The 24,347-nt window shown below is 37.9% G+C and overlaps 2 protein-coding genes across 3 annotated transcripts in view; both read left to right on the plus strand.

Annotated features, from left to right (window-relative positions):
* CENPI (centromere protein I) overlaps positions 1–24,347 on the plus strand; it is an 80,214-nt gene that overhangs the window by 41,301 nt on the left and 14,566 nt on the right. For both annotated transcript variants that reach the window (XM_058714731.1, XM_058714732.1), the window contains exons 12-19: positions 2,651–2,742; positions 4,239–4,356; positions 4,444–4,508; positions 9,149–9,243; positions 19,215–19,350; positions 20,207–20,331; positions 22,432–22,480; positions 22,612–22,830. In XM_058714731.1, coding sequence (XP_058570714.1) covers positions 2,651–2,742; positions 4,239–4,356; positions 4,444–4,508; positions 9,149–9,243; positions 19,215–19,350; positions 20,207–20,331; positions 22,432–22,480; positions 22,612–22,830 — 899 coding nt within the window. The remainder of the gene's footprint in view (positions 1–2,650; positions 2,743–4,238; positions 4,357–4,443; positions 4,509–9,148; positions 9,244–19,214; positions 19,351–20,206; positions 20,332–22,431; positions 22,481–22,611; positions 22,831–24,347) is intronic.
* Positions 22,723–24,347, plus strand: part of DRP2 (dystrophin related protein 2) — a 102,462-nt gene continuing 100,837 nt past the window's right edge. Inside the window, exon 1 of the mRNA XM_058714724.1 lies at positions 22,723–22,830. The gene's annotated coding sequence lies outside the window, so the exon portion shown is untranslated. The remainder of the gene's footprint in view (positions 22,831–24,347) is intronic.

The following is a 24,347-nucleotide window of genomic DNA, read 5'->3' on the forward strand; positions in this document are numbered from 1 at the left end:
ATCAAGGAATTGATCCCATTTACAGTTGCACCAAAACCCATAAAATACCTAGGAATAAATCTAACCAAAGAGGTAAAAAAATCTATACACTGAAAACTATAGAAAGCTTATGAAAGAAGTGGACGAAGACACAACAAAATGGAAAATTATTCTATGCTCCTGGGAAGGAAGAACAAATATTGTTAAAAGTCAATACTACCTAAAGCAATCTATGTATTCAATGCAATCCCTATCAAAATAACACAAGCATTTTACACAGATCCAGAACAAACAATCCTAAAATTTGTGTGGCATCAGAAAAGACCCCAAATAGGCAAAGTAATCTAGAAGAAGAAAACCAATGCAGGAGGCATCACAGTCTCAGACTTCAAGGTGTATTACAATGTTGTCATCAACACAGTATGTTACTGGCACAAGAATAGACACTCTGATCAATGGAAGAGAATAGGGAACCCAGAAATGGACCCAAAACGTATGGCCAACTAATTTTTGACAACCCAGGAAAGATTATCCAATGAAATAAAGACAGTATCTTCAACAAGTGGTGCAGGGAAAACTGGACAATCACATGCAGAAAAATGAACCTGAACCACTTTCTTACACAATACACAAGAAAAACCTCAAAATGGATGAAAGACCTAAATGTAGGACAGGAAATCATGAAAATCCTAGAAGAGAAAACATGCAAAAACCCCTTTGACCTCAGCTGCAGCAACTTCTTAACACGTCTCTGGAGGCAAGGGAAACAAAAGCAAAAATGAACTATTGGGACCTCATGAAAATAAATCTGCACATTGAAAGAAGCAATCAGCAAATCTGAAAGGCAACTGACAGGATGGGAGAAGATATTTGCAAATGACATATTCAGAAAAAAGGTTAGTACCCAAAATCTATAAAGAACTTACCAACTCAACATCCAAAAAACAAGCCAGTGAAGAAATGGGAAAAAGACATGAATATACACTTCTCCAAAGAGGACATCCAGATGGCCAACCAACACATGAAAAAATGCTCAACGTCACTCATCATCAGGGAAATACAAATCAAAACCACAATGAGATACCACCTCACACCTGTCAGAATGGCTAACATTAACAACTCAGGCAACAATAGATGTTGGCGAGGATGTAGAGAAAGAGGGTCTCTTTTCCACTGCTTGTGGGAATGCAAACTGGTGCAGCCACTCTGGAAAACAGTATGGCAGTTCCTCAAAAAATTAAAAGTAGAACTACCCTATGACCCAGCAATTGCACTACTAGGTATTTATCCAAGGGATACAGGTATGCTGTTTCAAAGGGGCACATGCACCCCAGTGTTTAGAACAGCACTATCAACAATAGCCAAAGTATGGAAAGAGCCCAAATGTTCATTGATGGATGAATGGATAAAGAAGATGTGGCATATATATATGTGTGTGTATATATATATATATATATATATATATATGTATATGTATATATATATACACACACACACACATATACACATGTGTATATACACATATGTGTGTGTGTGTCACACACATATATATATGATGGGGTATTGCTCAGCAATCAAAACGAATGAAATCATGCCATTTGCAACTCCATGGATGGAACTAAAGGGTATTATGCTAAGCAAAATTAGCCTGTCATAGAAAGACAAATATCATATGACTTCACTCATATGAGGACTTTAAGATATAAAACAGATGAGCATAAGGGAAGGGAAGCAAAAATAATATAAAAACAGGGAGGGGGACAAAACAGAAGAGACTCTTAAATATGGAGAGCAAACAGGGTTGCTGGAGGGGTTGTGGGAGGGGCGATAGGCTTAATGGGTAAGGGGCATTAAGGAATCTACTCCTGAAGCCATTATTGCAGTATATGCTAAATAACGTGGATGTAAATTAAAAAATAAAAAAAAGAATTATTTTTGGTAACATGTTCATGTTACATATTTCTGCCAACAATAATATCTCGTCTCTGCTGTCAGTGTAGATGGGAGCCAAATTAGTCATCGGAAGAGTTCTTAATTACAGAATTGAGGAAAGAGCAGTAAGGGAGTTTTTCATCCAGGCCCTAGTAAGACCTGAGAATTTAATTTTTCCAAGTGGATCAGTTTCTTTAGAGATCATATTTCTGTTGACCAGATCATTTCTTTCCTGGGTAAGCAAACTCCTGACTTTTTTCTAGTGTTCAAAATTGGTTTTAGTTAGTTCCAGGCTAACTCTCCTTCTCCTGCTCAGTTTTTCTTTAGATAAGATGTGATATTTTATTAGATTACCACTTACTAGAGTCCTACCACTTGGAGATTATCCCCATCTCACTCTAGTTGAAGTTTGGGTTATACTTAAACTTTTAATTCATACATTTATACTCTCTTGGACTACTATGTGACTTAAGCTAATCACATTTATTGTATGTTAATTTTACTAGTTTATTTTTTCACTGTAAGATTTCCGTATGTCATGAAGTTCTTGAGGAACATCGATCTCACTCCTCATAACTGTTACAGTCTGCAGTGCAAGTTGGCTAGGATGTATAAGGATGTATAAGACTGATTAATTGTTTATATTTATCATTTGTCATTTTAGAGTAGTGGTAATTATGTTTTGTATAGTTTTTATTGTCATGCAGCCAGTTGCTTATGTTTAATATTTCTGCTCCAGAGTGTATTTGGTACAAGGTGAATGATTATGAACATGGAAAAGAATTTGCCAACTTACTGGACACTATCATCAGGGCAGAGTACTTCTTACAAGTAAGATTCCACTTGCTTCATATTCATGCCACCACTTCTTTCTAAAATTTATTTAGATATCCATTGAATGCCTTTTCTTTAGTGCTCGGCATCATTTGTAAACTGTATTTACTCATTTCAAAACTCGTTATAAATAGAGTTGAATTGAATTGATGTTTATCTCTGTACTGTTGGATTTGAAGAAAGAATTTGTTAAATCATGCGAATAAGAGAGAAAGGGCTGTAATTTAAGAGAACAAACTGAAGATTTAACTGAATGCATTCAGTTGAATTCATTGGTAAGATCTCATAGGGTTACTGTGTTCTCATAATCAGTAAATATTTTTTAATGTACTAGCCAATTAATTATTTGGCCTACGTAAGTAACCTAGCTGTACTTTAAGCTGCCACTCAGCACCATTAAGAAGCCTATACTCATTGCCCTAGTCTGGTTTAGATGTTTGTTTTATGTGCTCTTAGTTCACTGTGTTTACCTGTATCCTGTCTCTTGCAGCATCTCTGTTTTCACACATAAGCTCCTGGTCAGGGGGAACTATGTCTAAATTTTCTTCCCGTACAATTGCTCATCTTGGTATGTGATACAAAAAAGATGCCCAATAAATGTGTTGAATAAATCTTAAGGATTTGGTGTGAGACCATTGAATTGGAAGTTGGATGTGATTTTTATGGTGGTGAGGGTAAAGGGATGAATTTAGGTTGACTTTTAGGTTTCCTGCTTGGGAGGATGATGATGGCATTCAGTGAGAAAGGGAAATGTAGAAGGAACAGGCAGGCTTGGAAGGAAAGAATTTTGACTTAAAAGATGCCTGTTGGATATCTAAAAGGTCATACCCAGTAGGCAGTTAGATAATGAGTCTAGTGCTGAGGAATGAGATTTAAACTACAGGATTCCTCATTATATAGGTGCTGGTTGTAGCTATGTTATAGATGATATTGTCCAGAGAACTCATGTCATGAGAAGGAGGTCTAAGATGGAGTCCTGGTGCATGCCAGTATTTAAGGCCCAGGGCAACACAGGAAAAAAAAAGGAAAGCCCTGGATCCTCTCTTTGGTGGAAATATAAGCAACATACACATTCAGTATTCCTCCTGATGGAGCTGCCCAGAGTTTGAATTTGGTCTATGGCCTCTAAAGAAATTACAGCCCTGTTATAACATTGTGTACATCTTATTGACTGTGCAAGTGACTGCATATACTCCAGAGTAGTACAATTTCATTTATCTTTAAAAACATTACATAACTTGTCTTTTTACCTTCTTTCTAATTGATGTTTTATGGTATTTGAAAACTATGTTGGTGAAGATGGTAATGTATCCAAGTATTAATCATCTGGTCCTTTTTATGAGGAACTCTGGCACTTAACCCAAGGCTTTTATTATATTGATGACAAAAAATTTGGTCTAAAAGAACTATAGCACGGAATAAACTGGTTGCTTAGAGAGTAATTATGGACTGAAGAGGTTTATATGAGTTATTACTATGGACTTGTGTTGTAGGAGGGGTTCTATTCCTGTGAAACATTCCTGTATAAGAGCCTTCCTCTCTGGGATGGCCTCTGTTGTCGATCACAGTTCCTTCAGCTTGTGAGCTGGATTCCTTTTAGTAGCTTCTCTGGTATGTATCATGAAAATTTGGAGTCCTTTAATTCATTGTAATATTAATTAAAGGAATCTTGAATAATCTTTTTTCTTCAATTCCTAGAGGTGAAACCACTTCTTTTTGACCATCTAGCACAGCTCTTCTTTATATCAACCATTTATTTCAAGGTAAGAAAATACTGTATTGCTTAGATTAAATAGGAAGTATGGTTTTATGGTCAGTGGTACATAATTCCAAACCCACATTAAAGCAGTGGTTTTCTACCAGGATTCGAGATGCTACATCACTCAAGTCAAAGTTAATGCATAGAATTTTCTTTTGTAAAGGTTTTGTTGCATACAGTTTTCCTGAACTGCTTCCACTTGTAGCAGGTGACAAAGTAAATGAACAGGTGGCAAATTAGTATTAATAAAAACAAACTGGGAAATACTTAACCATACTTAGTTTGATTGTTGTGTTTGATATTTTTATAGATACCCTTACTCATTTTACAAATATTTATTGAACACCCACCATGTGCTAGATGCTCTTCGTGACACTGGGAATACAGTAATGGCCAAAACAAACAAAATCCCCTGTGACATTCATACTGTATATTTATAACATTCTTATTTTCTGCTAATAAAATTGTTCCAACCTTATATAAAATTAAAATGTGTTACTATTTTGGTGTGTTCTCCAAAAAGACCACTGAGTTCCAAGAGTTCTACCCAACTGAGTCTGAGAGCCACTTTTGTATAGAATGGTTATTCCTATTTCAGAAGAGTGACAATATAAAGAGTATTTCTTTTGTAACATTGTTTTCACCTTAAGTCACTTACTGTTGGCCACATTTACAGTAAAAATGTCTTGTCCTGCTTAGTATTTGTCATAATCAAATGGTACTTTATTAACTACCTGTCACATTAACTTGGATTTGAGGTTAATTTATATTATTTATACTTACTACCTGACCAACGTCATCATTCACATGACAATACCTACCACTTCTCCCCAGCCAACATCTTCAGAGACTTCATTTTGCAGCTTTTTGTGATTTTCTTCCTATCTTGTAATTGGGTCATTCTTTATCTCTTCTCTTATTCCATCATTCTAGGGAGCTATTTATCTATAAATATTAGGTTGAACCATACAAAATTGCCATTTTGTAGGTCAAAAGTATTTGATCAGTGTTAATTTCATATGGTCCAACTTAGTAAGTATATATGCATTTATACACACATACATATATTTATATTTGAGAGTGGGAGGCTGGGGAGAGGAAGGGTTAGAAGAAAGGAAACAGATGGTGGGCCAAGGACAGAACTCAGGGGAATACTCAACACTTACCTGAAAAGGAGAGAGTCTATGAAGGAACCTTCTCAAGAGCTATGAAAAGAGCCAGGAGAACAGTAGTGCCAAGGAAACAAAAGGAATACAGGATATCAAGAAGTAGTGAAGGAAGAATGTTGCCGTATATCCCAGGAAGATCCAGAAAGATAAGGACCAAAGAAAGTTTCTTTTGGAATTGATAATACAGAAGTTTTGTGCTACCTTTGTGAGGAGTTTCAGTGGAATCATGGGGGCAGAACCAGATTTCTTTCCTTTTAAAGGGAGATTCATTTCTGATTTTATATTTACCTTCTCAAAGAATGGGCTTACATTCTTTTCTCATGTTAGCAGGGAAGCTAGGGCATTGCTTACCTCCAGGTATTGGAGGGAGATATGGAAATGTATTCAGAGAAAAGTGTCCTCGAGTGGGGAGGGAGAGCCAGGATATGACTAGAATAAGAAGACGGAAAGCATACTTTGAAGAATATGAAGGTATAGGTTTAGATTATCATGGAATAGAAGTTGTGGAAACTGGAATTGAAAGATTTGGGAAGGTTGAGATCAATGAAAGAGGGAAAGAAGCACAGAGAAGTATAGGGTACAAGAAAGGATAAGTGATCAAAGGGTTTTCATTCTGGGAAAGTGGCTAAGGATAACAGCAATGTGACCTGTGGTAGAATTAGCTAAAAATTCAGTTAGTTTATGAGGCTTTTATTTTATTTATTTAATGTTTATTTATTTTTGAGAGAGAAAGAAAGAGGGGGAGGGATGGAGGGGCAGAGATAGAGGGAGACACAGAATCTGAAGCAGGCTCCAGGCTGATAGCTGTGCTGATAGCACAGAGCCCAATGCAGGGCTCAAACTCACGAACTGTGAGATCATGACCTGAGCGGAAGTTGGACACTTAACTGAGCCACCCACGTGCTCCAGTTTTTGAGGCTTTTAAAAGGCAAAAGAGAAAACAGAGTAGAGTTTATGAGGCTTTTAATGACTTATTATCACCTTAGCTATTGTATAGCTTGATTACCCAGCTTAACATAATAAATAATGTTTAAAACTCTAATAGTTTCACATCTTCAGTGCTTTTGTTTGTGCTTAGCTAGTTGTGCCTATCAGTAAACAACTTTTTTCTTGAAGAATTTTGGTTGAGAAAATCCCACAAATCCACTGTAACAATGCTTTTTTCATTTTGACATGTTAATTTTCTAATTTTTGTCCACATTGATTTATATCTCCTATATAATTACAAAAACAGTGGACATAAATTTAAAAATCAGAATACAGGGGAGCCTGGATGGCTCAGTCAGTTAAGTGTTCGACTCTTGATTTCAGCTCAGGTCATGATCTCATGGTCGTGGGATCAAGCTCCACACTGGGCATGGAGCCTGCTTGAGACGTCTTCTCTCCCTCTCCTCCTCCCCAACTTGCACGTGCTCTCTCCCTCTCTCTCTCTCAAAAAAATCAATCCAGAATTAGTCAAATATAGTCAATACCTAGTCATAGTTCACAATAATGTATTTAATCCTTTTTCTGTTATTATCTCTAATTTGTTTCTTTGTAGGTATAGATAACTATATTGCTCATCTTCATAATACAGATTTCTTCTCTTGGTATCCATTTCCAGGAGTGAAGTTACTGGGTAAAAGGAAAGAGTTTGAACATTTTTAAGACCTTGTTATGTACTGCTATTCCTTTGCCATACGCGGTTCTTTGAGGGAAGATGGATATAATGGGTAGAGTACTTAAGTAACAAAGGTCTGGTAGCCATAGAGAAAGAATGGGGGTTTGGGAGATGAGACTAGAAAAAGAAGACTGACTAGGAGGATAAAGTAATCTTACAGATGTGAAGGCCTGGGCTAGGTAGTTACAGGGGGGTTGGAAGGAATGGAAAAGTTGGGCATTTTGAAAAGAAAAATTGATAGGATTTGGTGATGAAATGAAGCATGAAGGACACAAGATGACTTCAAGATTTCTAGCTTGGGATAGTAAAGGAACCAGGAATATTGTGCCTGGAGGAAAAAAGATGAATATTTTGTGGTTCTTTTCAAATAATTGATAGATTGTCCCATGGAAAGAGCAGATCTCTATGTGACTTCAGAAGGCAGTATTAGATATAGGGCAGTATCTTTTTTTTTTAAGAAACTTTTTTCTTTTAGAGAGAATGTGTGTGCATACCAGAGTGGGGTGGGGGGCAGAGGGAGAGAGAGAATCTTAAGCGAGATCTCCATACTCAGCATGGAGCACAATGTGGGACTCGATCCTACGACCCTGGGATCATGACCTGAGCCGAAATCCAGAGTTGGTTGCTTAACCTACTGAGCCACCCAGGCACCCCACGGCAGTATCTCATTATAGGTAGAGGAAACTCAAAATGGAATAAAGGACTTTAAGAGGTAGTATATTTCCTGGTGTTAGAATAGGTCAAGCATAGGCTTAGTGGGTGTATCTACTGGGGATATTTATGTAGAGAAGGTTCTTGTATAGGGTAGAGCTGTGCTTCTCAACCTTTTTTTTTTTAACCCATGTTCCTCTCATAAACATAAACATCTCATGACTTTAATATGGGGACTGCGTGGATTAGAATAAGTGAGTGGGGAATGAAAGGATTTAGTTTTCTGAATATGACATGGTAATATTTACTACCTTTTCAGATGTTTAAATCCTTGGTTGACACCAAAATTGAACATTGTTTTAGGTGATTCCAAGGTCACTTTCAACTTGAACATATTTATAACCTGAATGCAAGGTGTCAGTTTCTTTAAAAAGTATTAATTGAACTATTCTGTGAAGTGAGCATCCTATCACTGGAGATATTCAAAGAGTATCTAGGCCATTATTTGTTAAGGATATGTGCGAATGCTCTCCCCCTGTTGTTAAGGATACGTAATAAAGGTTTCCTGTATTAGGTTTTGGGATGATATGGATAGCTTTCAAATTTATAGATACTATGATTTATCCTCATTAATGCTCTGGGCACGCTTCTGTCAAGACTGTATTTGTATGTAAATGAGACCCTGAGAAATCAAGGCAAAGCCTGAGAATGACTAGAATTGTTTGTTTTCCACAGTTACAGAAGGTAAGATAAAGTTTATGACTGTCAAAAAGGGAGTAAATTGCAGTTGTGACACAAGGTGAAATGGATGGGAAACTCATTTCTATAGCAACTTTAAAGGATATCTAAGGGGAGACAGTAAGGGGTGGGTGATACTTTATTTGAAGATGTAATATATGTTATAAATTAATGTAATTTAGCGAAACAAGAGTCTGTTCCTGGGCTGATAAGCTGGGGGCAGTCTTGTAGAGAAAATGGCAATATAAGCTTGTACTTGGCATTCATCTGTCTCTTGGAGACTGATCAGGCTGGAGCAGCAGCTATTAGGTTTTGAATTAGATGCAGTCATCTCCACCGCCAAGCCTCTGGTTTTAATTTGTTCTCGACACTGTAGTATGTCTGAATGGTTTTATGAATGATTTTTTTTTTGTTTTGATTCCTCAGTGTAGTGTTCTCCAGAGTCTGAAAGAACTACTGCAGAATTGGCTGTTGTGGCTTTCTACGGACATCCACATGAAACCTGTGATGGACAGTCCTCTGTGAGTTCTCTTACAACACTCCACAAGAGATGATCTGCATTAAAATGTTTGCAGATAGAGTTTAATAGTATGGCACGAGACCTTAGCTTTCTTAACAAAAATGTTTTTGTTTCTTTTCACTTTTCTTCCCTGTAATCCTGTGAGGGATGCTAAATTCTTCAAGTTCAATTATATAAATCAGAAAGCAACCCCTAATCCTCTAAGTGACTTACAAGAGTTACTATAGCAAAACATTGGAGAACTGATGTTAAAACTTGCATCTTTGGCTTCCATTCAGTTTAGCTCACTTTATAAAATATGTTCTTACTTACATGTAAAGTCAGTTCTGATGATGGTTAGGAAAATCTGTAATTTTTCTGTACAGTTTTGGTTTTGGTTTCTCTGATGTATTTTGGTTACATACATTAATGTCTTTTCACTTTAAAATAAAAAAAAGAACCCCAGCTTTCCATTATGTTGATTATTGTTAAATGTGCCCTTTTTTACTCTTTCTACATAAAATCTTTGGCTTCTCCTGTATTATCAGCCACATTATTTTTTAACATTAATTTTAAAAACACTCTTATAGAAAATTGCAAACATATTCAAAAGGACAGAAAATAGTACAGTGTTATCCTTATGTATGCATCATCCAGCTTTAACAGTTATCAGGTCATGATTAATTTTTTTTTCTAATTTATAACACTCCTCATTTTCTTCTTTTGTTCTAGGTTTTTTTTTAAGGAAAAAGCAAAACCCACACATCATTTCAACTGTTGAAAAATGATAGCAGTATAACACCAAAAAATGAATAGCTTTATTTTATCATCATTTAAAAAATTTTAACTGAAGTATAATTGACATACAACATTATATTAGTTTCAGGTGTATAACATAGTGATTTGACAATTCTATATATTATACAGTACTCACTACAATAAGTATAGTTATGGGGCGCCTGGGGAGCTCAGTTGGTTAAGCATCCAACTCTTGATTTCGGCTCAGGTCATGATCTCATGGTTTGTGAGTTTGAGCTTCTGAATCAGGTTCTGTGCTGACGGTGCGAAGCCTGCTTGGGATTCTCTGTCTCTCCCTCTCTCTCTGCCCCTCCCCTGCTTATGCTGTCTTTGTCTCTCAAAATAAATAAATAAACTTAAAAGATAAGTGTAATTACCATCTGTCACCCTACAAAGTTATTGCTATATTATTGACTATATTCCCTTTGCTATACTTTTCATCCCCATGACTTATTTTATAATAAGAAAGTTTGTACCTATTAATCCCCTTCACCTGTTTTGCCCAACCCCCTGACCTCCATCTCTTCTGGCAGTCATCAGTTCTCTATGAGGCTTTTTCTGTTTGTTTGTTTTTTGTTTCTTTGTTCGTTTGTTTTGTTTTTCCACATCTAAGTGACATCATATGGTATTTGTCTTTCTTTGACTCATAAAATTAGTTAATATCTTCAAATATCTAATTAGCATTCAAATTCCTTACATTATCAGTCACAGTTTATTTAAGTATAGGGATCCCTTAGATTCAGTTGCACGTGGTTAGTGGTTAGCTTGGTTAGATTAGCTCCTATTTTCCTATGTGTTCTTATACCTATAATGATCTCCTCCTTTGAGAGGAACATGGTGAATAAAAGCTTGGGAGTTGCCTAGAAATTGTTTTTAGTTATTCATATTCATTGTTGTAGTGTGTCCATATATCACATATGTCTGGTCACTTTTAGAAGGAAATAGAATATTATGGGTAGTGAAAGTTTCTTGTAAGGCTGTGCTCCTCAAAGTGATGACTGGGGACCAGTAGCATCAGCATCACTGGGGACTTTTTAGAGATGCAAAGTCTCAGGATCTATCCTAGAACAACTGAAATACGCTCTGGATGTAGGGCCTAGTAATCTGTGTTTTAACAAAAACTTTGATAATTTTGATGCTAGCTAAAGTTTGAGAACCACGATCATGAGGAAATTAAATGTTTAACCTCTTCAAACATCTCAGTTCTATTAAAGATACTGTGTTTGCATTTATAATCTTTCGCCAATTTGCAGTGTAAATCTTCAGGTAACCCGATAGAGGAGGCTTCCATTTCTATATTTTCTTTCAAAAATATTAAATTCCAATCAAAGAACCTCTTTTTATTTTTTAAAGATGTTTATTTATTTATATTTTGAGAAAGAGTGAGTTCGTGAGTGCGGGGGAGGGACAGAGAGAGTGGGAAGGCAGAGTCCAATGTGGGGCTTCATCCCAAAGACAATGAGATCATGGACCTGAGACAAAACCAAGAGTCTGATGCTCAACTGACCAAGCCACCCAGGCACCCACCTAGGATCCTTTTTTTTTGTTGTTGTTAAAAGGTGATTCTTTTATTTATCTATTTATTTTTAAATATGAAATTTATTATCAAATTGGATTCCATAGAACACCCAGTGCTCATCCCAACAGGTGCCCTCCTCAATGCCCATCACCCACCCTCCCTTCCCTCCCACCACCCATCAACCCTCAGTTTGTTCTCAGTTTTTAAGAGTCTCTTATGGTTTGGCTCCCTCCCTCTCTAACATTTTTTTTTCCTTCCCCTCCCCCATGGTCTTCTGTTGAGTTTCTCAGGATCCACATAAGAGTGAAAACATACGGTATCTGTCTTTCTCTGTATGACTTATTTCACTTAGCCTAACACTCTCCAGTTCCATCCACGTTGCTACAAAAGGCCATATTTCATTCTTTCTCATTGCCAAGTAGTATTCCATTGTGTATATAAACCACAAATTCTTTATCCATTCTTCAGTTGATGGACACTTAGGCTCTTTCCATAATTTGGCCATTATTGAAAGTGCTGCTGTAAACACTGGGGTGCAAGTGCCCCTATGCATCAGCACTCCTGTATCCCTTGGGTAAATCCCTGGAAGTGCTATTGCTGGGTCATAGAGTAGATCTATCTTTAATCCTGTGAGGAACCACCACACTGTTTTCCAGAGCGGCTGCACCAGTTTTCATTCCCACCAACAGTGCAAGAGGGTTCCCATTTCTCCACATCCTCTCCAGCATCTATAGTCTCCTGATTTGTTCATTTTAGCCACTCTGACTGGCGTGAGGTGGTATCTGAGTGTGCTTTTGATTTGTATTTCCCTGATGAGGAGCAACGTTGAGCATCCTTTCATGTGCCTATTGGCCATCTGGATGTCTTTTTTAGAGAAGTGTTTATTCATGTTTTCTGCCCATTTCTTCACTGGATTATTTGTTTTTTGGGTGTGGAGTTTGGTGAGCTCTTTATAGATTTTGGATACTAGCCCTTTGTCCGATATGTCATTTGCAAATACCTTTTCCCATTCTGTCAGTTGCCTTTTAGTTTTGTTGGTTGTTTCCTTTGCTGTGCAGAAGCTTTTTATCTTCATGAGGTCCCAATAGTTCATTTTTGCTTTTAATTCCCTTGCCTTTGGGGATGTGTCAAGTAAGAAATTGCTGCGGCTGAGGTCAGAGAGGTCTTTTCCTGCTTTCTCCTCTAGGGTTTTGATGGTTTCCTGTCTCACATTCAGGTCCTTTATCCATTTTGAGTTTATTTTTGTGAATGGTGTGAGAAAGTGGTCTAGTTTCAACCTTCTGCATGTTGCTGTCCAGTTCTCCCAGTACCATTTGTTAAAGAGACTGTCTTTTTTCCATTGCATGTTCTTTCCTGCTTTGTCAAAGATTATTGGCCATACTTTTGTGGGTCTAATTCTGGGGTTTCTATTCTATTCCATTGGTCTATATGTCTGTTTTTGTGCCAATACCATTCTGTCTTGATGATTACAGCTTTGTAGTAGAGGCTAGAGTCTGGGATTGTGATGCCTCCTGCTTTGGTCTTCTTCAAAATTGCTTTGGCTATTCGGGGTCTTTTGTGGTTCCACACAAATTTCAGGATTGCTTGTTCTAGCTTCGACAAGAATGCTAGTGCAAGTTGGATTAGGATTGCATTGATGTGTAGATTGCTTTGGGTGTTATTGACATTTTAACAATATTCTTCCAATCCATGAGCACGGAATGTTTTTCCATTCCTTTTATCTTCTTCAATTTCCTTCATAAGCTTTCTGTAGTTTTCAGCATACAGATCTTTTGCATCTTTGGTTAGGTTTATTCCTAGGTATTTTATGCTTCTTGGTGCAATTGTGAATGGGATCAGTTTCTTTATTTGTCTTTCTGTTGCTTCATTGTTAGTGTATAAGACTGCAACTGATTTCTGTACATTGATTTTGTATCCTGTGACTTTGCTGAATTCATGTATCAGTTCTAGCAGACTTTTGGTGGAGTCTATCAGGTTTTCCATGTATAATATCATGTCATCTGCAAAAAGTGAAAGCTTAACTTCATCTGTGCCAATTTTGATGCCTTTGATTTAATTTTGTTGTCTGATTGCTGATGCTAGCACTTCCAACACTGTGTTAAACAACAGCGGTGATAGTGGACATCCCTGTCTTGTTCCTGATCTCAGGGGCAAAGCTCTCAGTTTTTCCCCATTGAGGATGATATTAGTTGTGGGCTTTTCATACATGGCTTTTATGATGTTTAAGTATGTTCCTCCTATCCCGACTTTCTCGAAGGTTTTATTAAGAAAGGATGCTGAACTTTGTCAAATGCTTTTTCTGCATCGATTGACAGGATCATATGGTTCTTGTGTTTTCTTTTATTAATGTGATGTATCACATTGATTGCTTTGTGAATGTTGAACCAGCCCCGCAGCCCAGGAATGAATCTCACTTGATCATGGTGAATAATTCTTTTTATATGCTGTTGACTTCGATTTGCTAGTATCTTATTGAGAATTTTTGCACCCATATTAATCAGGGATATTGGCCTGTGGTTCTCTTTCTTTGCTGGCTCTGTGTCTGGTTTGGGAAACAAAGGAATGCTGGCTTCATAGAATGAGTCTGGAAGTTTTCCTTCCCTTTCTATTTTTTGGTACAACTTGAGAAGGATAGGTATTATCTCTGCTTTCAATGTCTGGTAGAATTCCTCAGTGAAGCCATCTGGTCCTGGACTCTTATTTGTTAGATTTTTGATAACTGATTCAATTTCTTCACTGGTTATGGATCCGTTCAAGTTTTCTATTTTTTCCTGTTTGAGTTTTGGAAGTGTGTGGGTGCTTAGGAATTTGTCCAGTTTTTCCAGGTTGTCCAGTTTGTTGGCATGTGATTTTTCATAGTATTCCCTGATAATTGCTTGTATTTCTGAGGGATTGTTTGAAATAATTCCATTTTCATTCATGATTTTATCTATTTGAGTCCTTTGTCTTTTCTTTTTGAGAAGCCTGGCTAGAGGTTTATCAATTTTGTTTATTTTTTCAAAAAACCAACTCTTGGTTTAATTGATCTGCTCTACAGTTTTTTGAGATTCTATATTGTTTATTTCTGCTCTGATCTTTATTATTTCTCTTCTTCTACTGAGTTTGGGGTGTCTTCGCTGTGCTGCTTCTAGTTCCTTTAGGTGTGCTGTTAGATTTTGTATTTGGGATTTTTCTTGTTTCTTGAGATAGGCCTAGATTGCAATGTATTTTCCTCTCAGGACTGCCTTCGCTGCATCCGGAAGTGTTTGGATTGTTGTATTTTCATTTTCGTTTGTTTCCATATATTTTTTAATTTCTTCTCTAATTGCCTGGTTGACCCATTCATTCTTTAGTAGGGTGTTCTTTAACCTCCATGCTTTTGGAGGTTTTCCAGACTTTTTCCTGTGTTTGATTTCAAGCTTCATGGCATTGTGGTCTGAAGGTATGCATGGTATGATCTCAATTCTTGTATACTTATGAAGGGCTGTTTTGTGACCCAGTATGTGATCTATCTTGGAGAATGTTTCATGTGCACTCGAGAAGAAAGTATATTCTGTTGCTTTGGGATGCAGAGTTCTAAATATATCTGTCAAGTCCTTCTGATCCAATGTATCATTTAGGGCTGTTGTTTCTTTATTGATCTTGTGTCTAGATGATCTATCCATTGTTGTAAGTGGAGTATTAAAGTCCCCTGCAATTTACCACATTCTTATCAATAAGGTTGCTTATGTTTGTGAGTAATTGTTTTATATATTTGGGGGCTCCCGTATTTGGCACATAGACATTTATAATTGTTAGCTCTTCCTGATGGATAGACCCTGTAATTATTATATAATGCCCTTTTTCATCTCTTGTTACAGCCTTTAATTTAAAGTCTAGTTTGTCTGATATAAGTATGGCTACTCCAGCTTTCTTTTGACTTCCAGTAGCATGATAGATAGTTCTCCATCCCCTCACTTTCAATCTGAAGGTGTCCTCAGGTCTAAAATGAGTCTCTTGCAGACAGCAAATAGATGGGCCTTGTTTTTTTTATCCATTCTGATACCCCACGTCTTTTGGTTGGAGCATTTAATCCATTTACATTCAGTGTTATTACAGAAAGATATGGGTTTAGAGTCATTTTGATGTCTGTAGGTTTCATGCTTGTAGTGATGTTTCTGGTACTTTGTCTCACAGGATCCCCCTTAGGATCTCTTGTAGGGCTGGTTTAGTGGTGATGAATTCCTTCAGTTTTTGTTTGTTTGGGAAGACCTTTATCTCTCCTATTCTAAATGACAGACTTGTTGAATAAAGGATTCTCAGCTGCATATTTTTTCTGTTCATCACATTGAAGATTTCCTGTCATTCCTTTCTGTCCTGCCAAGTTTCAGTAGGTAGATCCATCACTAGTCTTATCGGTCTCCCTTTATATGTTAGATCATGTTTATCCCTAGCTGCTTTCAGAATTTTCATCATTGTATTTTGCCAGTTTCACTATGATATGTGGTGTAGAAGATCTATTCAAGTTACGTCTGAAGGGAGTTCTCTGTGCCTCTTGGATTTCAATGCCTTTTTCCTTCCCCAGATCAGGGAAGTTCTCAGCTATGATTTGTTCAAGTACACCTTCAGCCCCTTTCTCTATCTCTTCCTCTTCTGGAATTCCTTTGATACGGATATTGTTCTGTTTGATTGCATCACTTAGTTCTCTAATTCTCTCCTCATACTCTGGATTTTTTTATCTCTCTTTTTCTCAGCTTCCTCTTTGTCCATAATTTTATCTTCTAATTCACCTATTCTCTCCTCTGCCTCTTCAATCCACGTGTGGTCACCTCCATTTTATTTTGCACCTCATTTATAGCATTTTTTAGTTCCTCATGCCTATTTCTTAGTCCCTTGATCTCTGTAGCAATAGATTCTCTGCTGTCCTCTTTACTTTTTTCAAGCCCAGTGATTAATTTTATGACTATTATTCTAAATTCTTGTTGCATTGTATTGCTTAAATTGTTTTTGATCAATTCATTAGCTGTCGCTACTTCCTAGAGTTTGTTTTGAGGCAAATTCTTCCGTTTTGTCATTTTGGATAGTCCTTGGGGTGGCACGGAACTGCAGGGCACTTCCCTTGTGCTATTTGGAGTAACTTGTGTTGGTGGGTGGGGTGCAGTCAGACCAGATGTCTGTCCCCAACCCACCAATGGGGCCACAGTCAGACTTGTATGTACCTTATCTTCCCCTCTCCCAGGGGCAGGACTCACTGTGGAATGGTGTGGCCCCTGTCTGGGCTACTTGCACACTGCCAGGCTTGTGGAGTTGCTTTGATGGGATCTGGCATATTAGCCGTGGTGGATCCGCAGGGTGCACAGGGGTGGGAGGGGCACGCTTAGCTTGTTTTGCCGCTGGTGGTCCCCTGCAGGAGGTGCCCTGCAGCACCCGAGGGAGGCAGGCAGACCCGTTGGAGAGATGGATCCAGAGGAGCACAGCGTTGGGTGTTTGCATGGTGCAAGCAAGTTTGGTGCCGTGAGCTGGTTCCCTTTGGGATTTCGGCTGGGGGATGGGAGAGGGAGATGACGCTGTCCAGCGCCTTTGTTCCCCACTGAGCTGAGGTCTGTCTTTCAGGGCTCAACACCCTTCCCTCCTGGCGTCCTCTCGCCCTCCCAGCTCTCTGAGAGCAGAGCTGTTGACTTATAAGTTACAGATGTTAAGTCCCGCTGGCTGTCGGAACTCCCACAGTCTGGCCCCTCTGCTTTTGCAAGCCAGACTCGGGGATTCCACCTTGCCGGGCGGGCTGCCCCTCCACCACCCTGGCTCCCTCCTTCAGTCCGTGTAGCGTGCACTGCCTCTCTGCCCTTTGTACCCTCTTCCGTGGGCCCCTAGGATCCTTTTTAAACTAGTGTCATAAATTTTGGCAGGGCAGTTAAAAAGGAGTTTTCTAAATGTCTTAAACAAATGGACATAAGTGTAGATAACTTAAGTGTCATAATACCCCTTGGCATTGTATAATATAGCTCTTATGCTCTCAGTAACTCCTTCTATTTGGCAATATGGATATAATACCATGTCCCTCTCATATGACCATATGCCACATGACTGTCAAAGAGGGAGTAAATTGTAGTTGTAGATCATAAGGAGGGAAGGGTAGGAAGCTATTCTCAGCAGTGGTTCTCCAGTGGGCATTTTTGGTTGGCACTGTGAATGGGAAGATGGTGCTACCATTATTTAGTGAGTGGGAGCCAAGGATGGTAAACATGTTGCTTTGTGTGGGGAGTAGGAGGCAGTCCTGAACAGAATATTTTTTCATCTAAAGTGCCTCTGTGTCCTTTGGAGAAGCACTTCAAAGTATGCTGTTGTGAGCAATCATCATTGCTCAAATTATTTCAGAAACATTTGCCAGGTGCTGCCAAAAATCATACTTAAAATATAGTTTGCAAATAGCCAGTTGACAATATGGATGCCCACCTTTGTGAATGGTCTCCTAATCTTTTCCCTGTTCACTCTGACACTGATCCATCAGTGGGTGGTGGTAGAGTCATTATCATTTCTCAGGCTCTAAGACTATCTGCCTTTCTTTATTTCTTGTGCATAACCATTGTTGGCCACCTAGATCAGATGGTAAAGGTATGAAATCACATTTGTAAGTCTTTTCCTAGTCCACTCAACAGTGGATTGAAGAACAGGGTGAGTGGATAGATGAATTGAACTTGTTATTCCCTTTTTTCTTGAGATTTTTTTTTTTGAAGAGAGAGAGCAAATGCATGCACAAGGTCCGGGGGAGGGGGTGCCACAGTCGGTTAAGCTTTTGCCTTCAGCTCAGGTCATGATGTCATTGTTCTTGGGTTCGAGCCCCACATTGGGCTCTGTGTTGATGGCTTAGAGCCTGGAGCCTGCTTTGGATTCTGTGTCTCCCTCTCTCTCTGCCCCTCCCTGCTCAGACTGTGTCTTTATCTCTCTCTCTCAAAACTAAACAAACATTAAAAAAAATTTAAGTTAATATTTAAAAAAAAAGTGTGAGAGAGAGAGGTAGCGGAGGTGGGTCGGGGGGAGAGAGAGAGAGAGAGAAGTGAAATCAGGAGTCAGTGTTTAAGTGTGATTTAAAGAGACACAGTTTGGGGCACCTGGCTGGCTAAGTCAGTAGAGCATGCAACTCTTGGTCTCGGAGTTGTGAGTTCAAGCCCCATGTTCAGTGTAGAGATTACTTAAAAATAAAATCTTAAAAAAAATAAAAAGACACAGTTTATTGATTTGGGAAGGATATAATATAACCACATTTGGTTATTACTGGAAGAAAGATGCCAAAAATTATAATAATTCAGTTTTAGGATTGAATTGAATTCCAGTTAAAGTGAAATTAGTTTTAATAGCATTTCAACTCAGGAATTCAGGTAAAACTGAGTCTTGGTTTGTATACTTAGAAACTAATTTGCTGAATTCTGTGGTTCCTGGACATCTAAAGTCTGTCTGGAGCTTAATCTTTTTTCTCTGATGTTTACTAGTAGAGTAGTTGCTGGGCATGTTCTGTGAATTTATCTTAATGGTTCCCTGGAGCACTGTGTAGTTTTATGGTTAATCGCTGTGGTTTAAAAAAAACCTCAATTATACATTGGAGCACTGATCATTTTCTGGAATCCTTAAAAAACTTTTTGCTATATATTATTTAACTTTAGCTTGGAAATTGTGAAGACTTTTGCTAATGTGGGTCTGAGTGTCATGGTTTGTTATTGCAGGGATACCACTTTAGGTGGATCCGTGAACACTGTGTCTGAACTGATTGACTACATAGGGTGGCTGTCCACTACTGCAATGCGCTTGGAAAGCAACAATACTTTCTTACTGCACTTTATTTTGGATTTCTATGAGAAGGTAGTACACATCCCATATTGTCTATTTTGATTTTTGTGTTGGCTGTCTGCTTTACTGGTCTATTTAAATTTTATGTACAACTATTAAGTTGGATTGTGACTATGTTTAACACAGTTAAAATAAGCTTCTTATTTTGAAGTTCATGATTAGATTCTCACCTAAATAACTGATTTACATAAAATGGAGAAACAAATGGTTTTTGTGAAAAGTTCAGGTACTGCTTTAATAGACATTCCCCTGAAGAATGCTGACCCTCGGCAGGTCTGTCTATAGCATCACTTTTTACTCATTCATTGTACATTCCAACCCCCTGGCAAAACCCAAAAAATACCCTGTTGTTTCTTCATATATCCACTTCTACCTTTCAAAACATCTATGATTATGGTCTTCTTATATTTTATAGTATTTGATATGGACAAAACTATTATCCTGGAAGTACCTACTAATTTCAGTTTTCTTGGCTTCCTCCCTGCACTAATTGTCTTGTGCTATATATTTTAGAAGCATGCTCATTTTCCATGTTGATAGCTAACTAATATGATAAATCACTATTAATGGGACTTAATACTCCCTTAAGGACTCCCTTCTCCTCTCTTCCCAACTTAAAGCCCTCTCCCCAGAAAAAAATGGAGTATTTTAGTAATGACATTGTAGAAATAATCCTTTATGGCAAGTTTGATGTTTAGTGAGGTACATTTTTAAGCAGGCTGTGATTACCTATTCAATTTATGAATCAGGCAGACTCAAATGTGATGTTCTATTATTGCTTATTCTCTATTGATAAATCTTTGGGTGAACTTGGTTGAGGGGTTCTGGGAAATAATATGTATACTGATGTTATCATTCTTCCCAAAAGGTATGTGACATATATATAAATTATAACCTTCCACTAGTGGTATTGTTTCCTCCGGGGATCTTCTATCCTGCTCTCCTCAGCCTAGATTCCAGTATCCTGAACCAGCTGTGTTATATCATGGACAGGTACAAAACATTTTTACTGTTTTATATAAATTAACACATCATACTTCTATCTTTGTTTTTCAACTATACAATAAATTATAATTTATACCCTGTAATATATTGTATACAATAAAATATTAAAGACAATAAAACTATTTTTATTTCCTGCCAGAACCTATTGAAATAGGAAACATGTCTTTCTTTTGGTAATGACCTTCTAATATGGGACTATTTTAACTGTTTTTGAAATGTCACCATGGGGGGGGCGCCTGGGTGGCGCAGTCGGTTAGGCGTCCGACTTCAGCCAGGTCACGATCTCGCGGTCCGTGAGTTCGAGCCCCGCGTCAGGCTCTGGGCTGATGGCTCGGAGCCTGGAGCCTGTTTCCGATTCTGTGTCTCCCTCTCTCTCTGCCTCTCCCCCGTTCATGCTCTGTCTCTCTCTGTCCCAAAAATAAATAAAAAACGTTGAAAAAAAAAATTAAAAAAAAAAAAAAGAAATGTCACCATGGGGGATATGATTTTAAAAAATTCATAGTTAATTGTAATAAAAGGCACAGCATGAATAATATAGTCAGTGATATTGTAATAGCATTGTATGGTGACAGCTACAGTGGTAGACATTGTATAATGCATATACTTGTCAAATCACTGTGTGGTACATTTGAAACTAATGTAACGTTGTGTGTCAGCCACACTCAAATTTTAAAAAGTTAAAAAAAAACATTCTCAGTTAACAAATCTTTTGTGCAGTGGTACTGGTGCCCTCAGCATTGTCCATTCTCATTGCTGTGTCCTAAAGAAAAATTAGTTAGTTGCTGACAACTAGTTTAGTTCTATGTAGTATCTCTGGTAAAAAGAACATTTTTAGGGCACTTGGGTGGCTCAGTTGGTTAAGCGTCCAGCTCTTGATTTTGGCTAAGGTCATGATCTTGCTGTTTGTGAGTTGAAGCCCCGCATCAGGCTCTGTGCTGACAGTGTGGAGCCTGCTTGGGATTCTCTCTCTCCCCTCTCTCTCTGCCCCTACCCCGCTTTCTATCTCTCTCAAAATAAATAAATAAACTTTAAAAAAAGTGAACATTTTCTGGTAGATGAGGGGAGCTATTGCCAATTATATGAAACTGTAAGAGGAGTTTCTGATCCCCTCTAATTCTTTCACTTATAGACTTAAATTACTCTTTTTATTTTTTAAATGTTTATTTATTTATTTTGAGAGAGAGAGCACGCATGTAAGCAAGGGAGGGGTGGAGAGAGAGGGAGAGAATCCCAAGCAGGCTCTGGCCCTTCAGTGCAGAGCCTGATGTGGGGCTTGATCCCATGAACTGTGAGGTCATGACCTGAGCTGAAATCAATAGTCAGACGCTTAACCAACTGAGCCACCCAGGTGCCCCTGAAATTACTCTTTTAGTCCACAATTGTCATAGACTCCTTTGGCATAACTTTAAGGATTATACCAAGGTTAGAATGTTTATAAACTAATTAATAATTGTTCCCAGGCAAGAAAAAAATAAATTTATAAGTTTCCCATTTATCCTTTCCACTGTACCTTTTTTCTACATTAAGAGAACATGTTTTATATCAGTGACTGCTCTTGAGCCTCTATTAATTTTTTATAGTGAAACATTAAAAGCATTTCCTTCATTGGTTTTTCTTTTTTATTCAGGCAGCTAAAATTTACATATAGTTAAGTGCATATCTTAAATGTACAACTCAATATTTGAGCCTCTATTAACTTTTATCTTTAAGAGGAGTGTAGCACAGAAGAATAAAAACCTTAACTAGACAGCTGGGTATTTGTGTATGTCACATCTGCATATATTTACATTTAAAATGGACACTTTTGGGGTGCCTGGGTGGATCAGTTGGTTAAGCAGCTGACTTTGGCTCAGGTCATGACCTCATGGTTCATGGGTTTGAGCCCCACGTCAGGCTCCATGCTGACAGCTCAGAGCCTGGGGCCTACTTTGGATTCTGTGTCTCCCTCTCTCTCTGCTCCTTCCCCATTCACGCTCTGTCTCTCTCTCAAAAATAAATAAACATTAAAAAAATTTTAATGTACACTTTCATGTTTACACATTTCAAAAGCATTCAGTGTTCAAAATTTCATTCTGTTCTCCATTTTAGGTATCGTAAAAATTTGACTGCTGCAAAGAAAAATGAGTTGGTACAAAAGGTATGGATGACAAAGCTCTGTATTAAATCACCATTGTTGAAAAATTGAGTTTGGATATATATGATCTATTGGGAATAAGAAGGAAAGGAAGAAAATATTATAATGAGAATATTTCTTTTCTTTCCCAACAGACAAAATCAGAGTTCAATTTCAGCACCAAGACCTATAAAGAATTTAATCACTATTTGACAGTGATGGTTGGTTGCCTGTGGACATCCAAACCTTTCCAGAAAGGATTGTACATTGATCATGAAGTCATAGAAAAAGCTGGAGTAGCAGAGTATAAAAGCAGTTTAAATTTAGTTCATCACCCAGCTCTATTGAGTTATACAGTTTCCTTTCTGCTCCAGGTAAGGACGTTTAAAGGATTTTTAGATTTTATGTAGGAGTGCTATAATGGCAGAAATAGGAAATGCAATAAATTGTGTCTGAATTGTAAGACGTGTTCATTCATTCCTTTTTTAGTGTCAGCTAGATTTTTGGACATTGTTCTAGGTTCTGGAGGTTCAAAATTAATTTAAGTAAGTTTCTATCCTCCCAAGGAGGATTATCCTCCAGGCTTGGGCTTGTGGCAAAGACAGACTTGTAAACATTATTACAATATAGTGAGGTGAAATGAGAAAAAGGTACCGTTGTGAGAAAGATGGGGGAGTGATTGTTAGTTCAGTTCTACTTGGGTAGAGATGGTACCAGGTAAGAAATGGCTGTGAAGAAGTGGAAACTCTCATAAAATCCTTCTAGACAAGATGGAAAATGTAGGCTACACCAAAGACTGCTGATTTGATGGCTGTCACTTTGCTGGCAGGGAGGGGTTCCAGTCTTCTTAGGATTTTACCAGCCTTGTCATTTTCACCACTATCAGTGACTTGAGGAATTCAAATGGTGTGCATATCAAATGTGTAAATGACACAATATGATGGGATTACAGATACACTGATAGAATCTAGATTCAGAATTCCCTTAACAGATTGGAACACTGAGAAATCTAACAAGATGGAAAAGAAATGTACAGGAGGGGGGAGATATTTATTGAATAAATGCTTAATATATGCATGTAATGAATCAGGCAGTGTGGTAAACAAGACACATCTGGGTGTTGTCCTTGGTGTTTGCGGTCTAGTTAGGGTGGTGGTCATTAAATAGACATCTTAGAATAAAGAATGGTGAGTAATATAGGGAAAGTACAGAGGACATTGAAAAAAATATACAGGGGTACTAACCCAGTTCAGGCTTTACAGAAGTGGTGCCAGTCAGAGCTTTGAGTGATGAGCATGATCTTGCCAAGATGGAGAAGTATTTGAAGAAAAATGCAAAGATAGATAAGGGGTCAGTAGACTTTTTCCATTAGAGGGCCAGATTGTAAATATTTTAGGCTTTGCAGGCCATGTTGTCTCCATCAAGACTACTCAGCCTTGTCATTGTAGCATGAAAGTAGCAATAGACAGTGGGTAAACAAATGGGCTGAGTTGTGTTCTAATGAAAGTTTATTTACAGAAACAGGCATTGGGTTGGATGTGAGACCTGGGCCGTGCTTTGCTGACCCCTATTTAGAGCTTACCACGTTTGGGGAACTTAAGTAGAATTGTAGGGCTTGAGCAGGGATTCTCCCTTAACTGAGAAGAAGTACCCAGCGTGCTTTTCTAAAGTATACATCCTTGATGCTCCCACCCTGAGATTTTGATCTAATAACAATATGGTGACATCCAGAATCTGCTTTTTTAATATAATTGTTGTGATATACAACCAGGGTTGAGAACCACTAGTTTAGACTGTAGCATTATAGGATATGAGGTTTTGAAGTGTAGTCAAGGACCAGATGGTGAAAAAATTAGTTTGTAGGCCTTCAGAAACGTATTGAATGATTTCG

Source organism: Neofelis nebulosa, chromosome X, assembly GCF_028018385.1.
Source record: "Neofelis nebulosa isolate mNeoNeb1 chromosome X, mNeoNeb1.pri, whole genome shotgun sequence".
NCBI classification, from domain to species: Eukaryota; Metazoa; Chordata; class Mammalia; order Carnivora; family Felidae; genus Neofelis; species Neofelis nebulosa.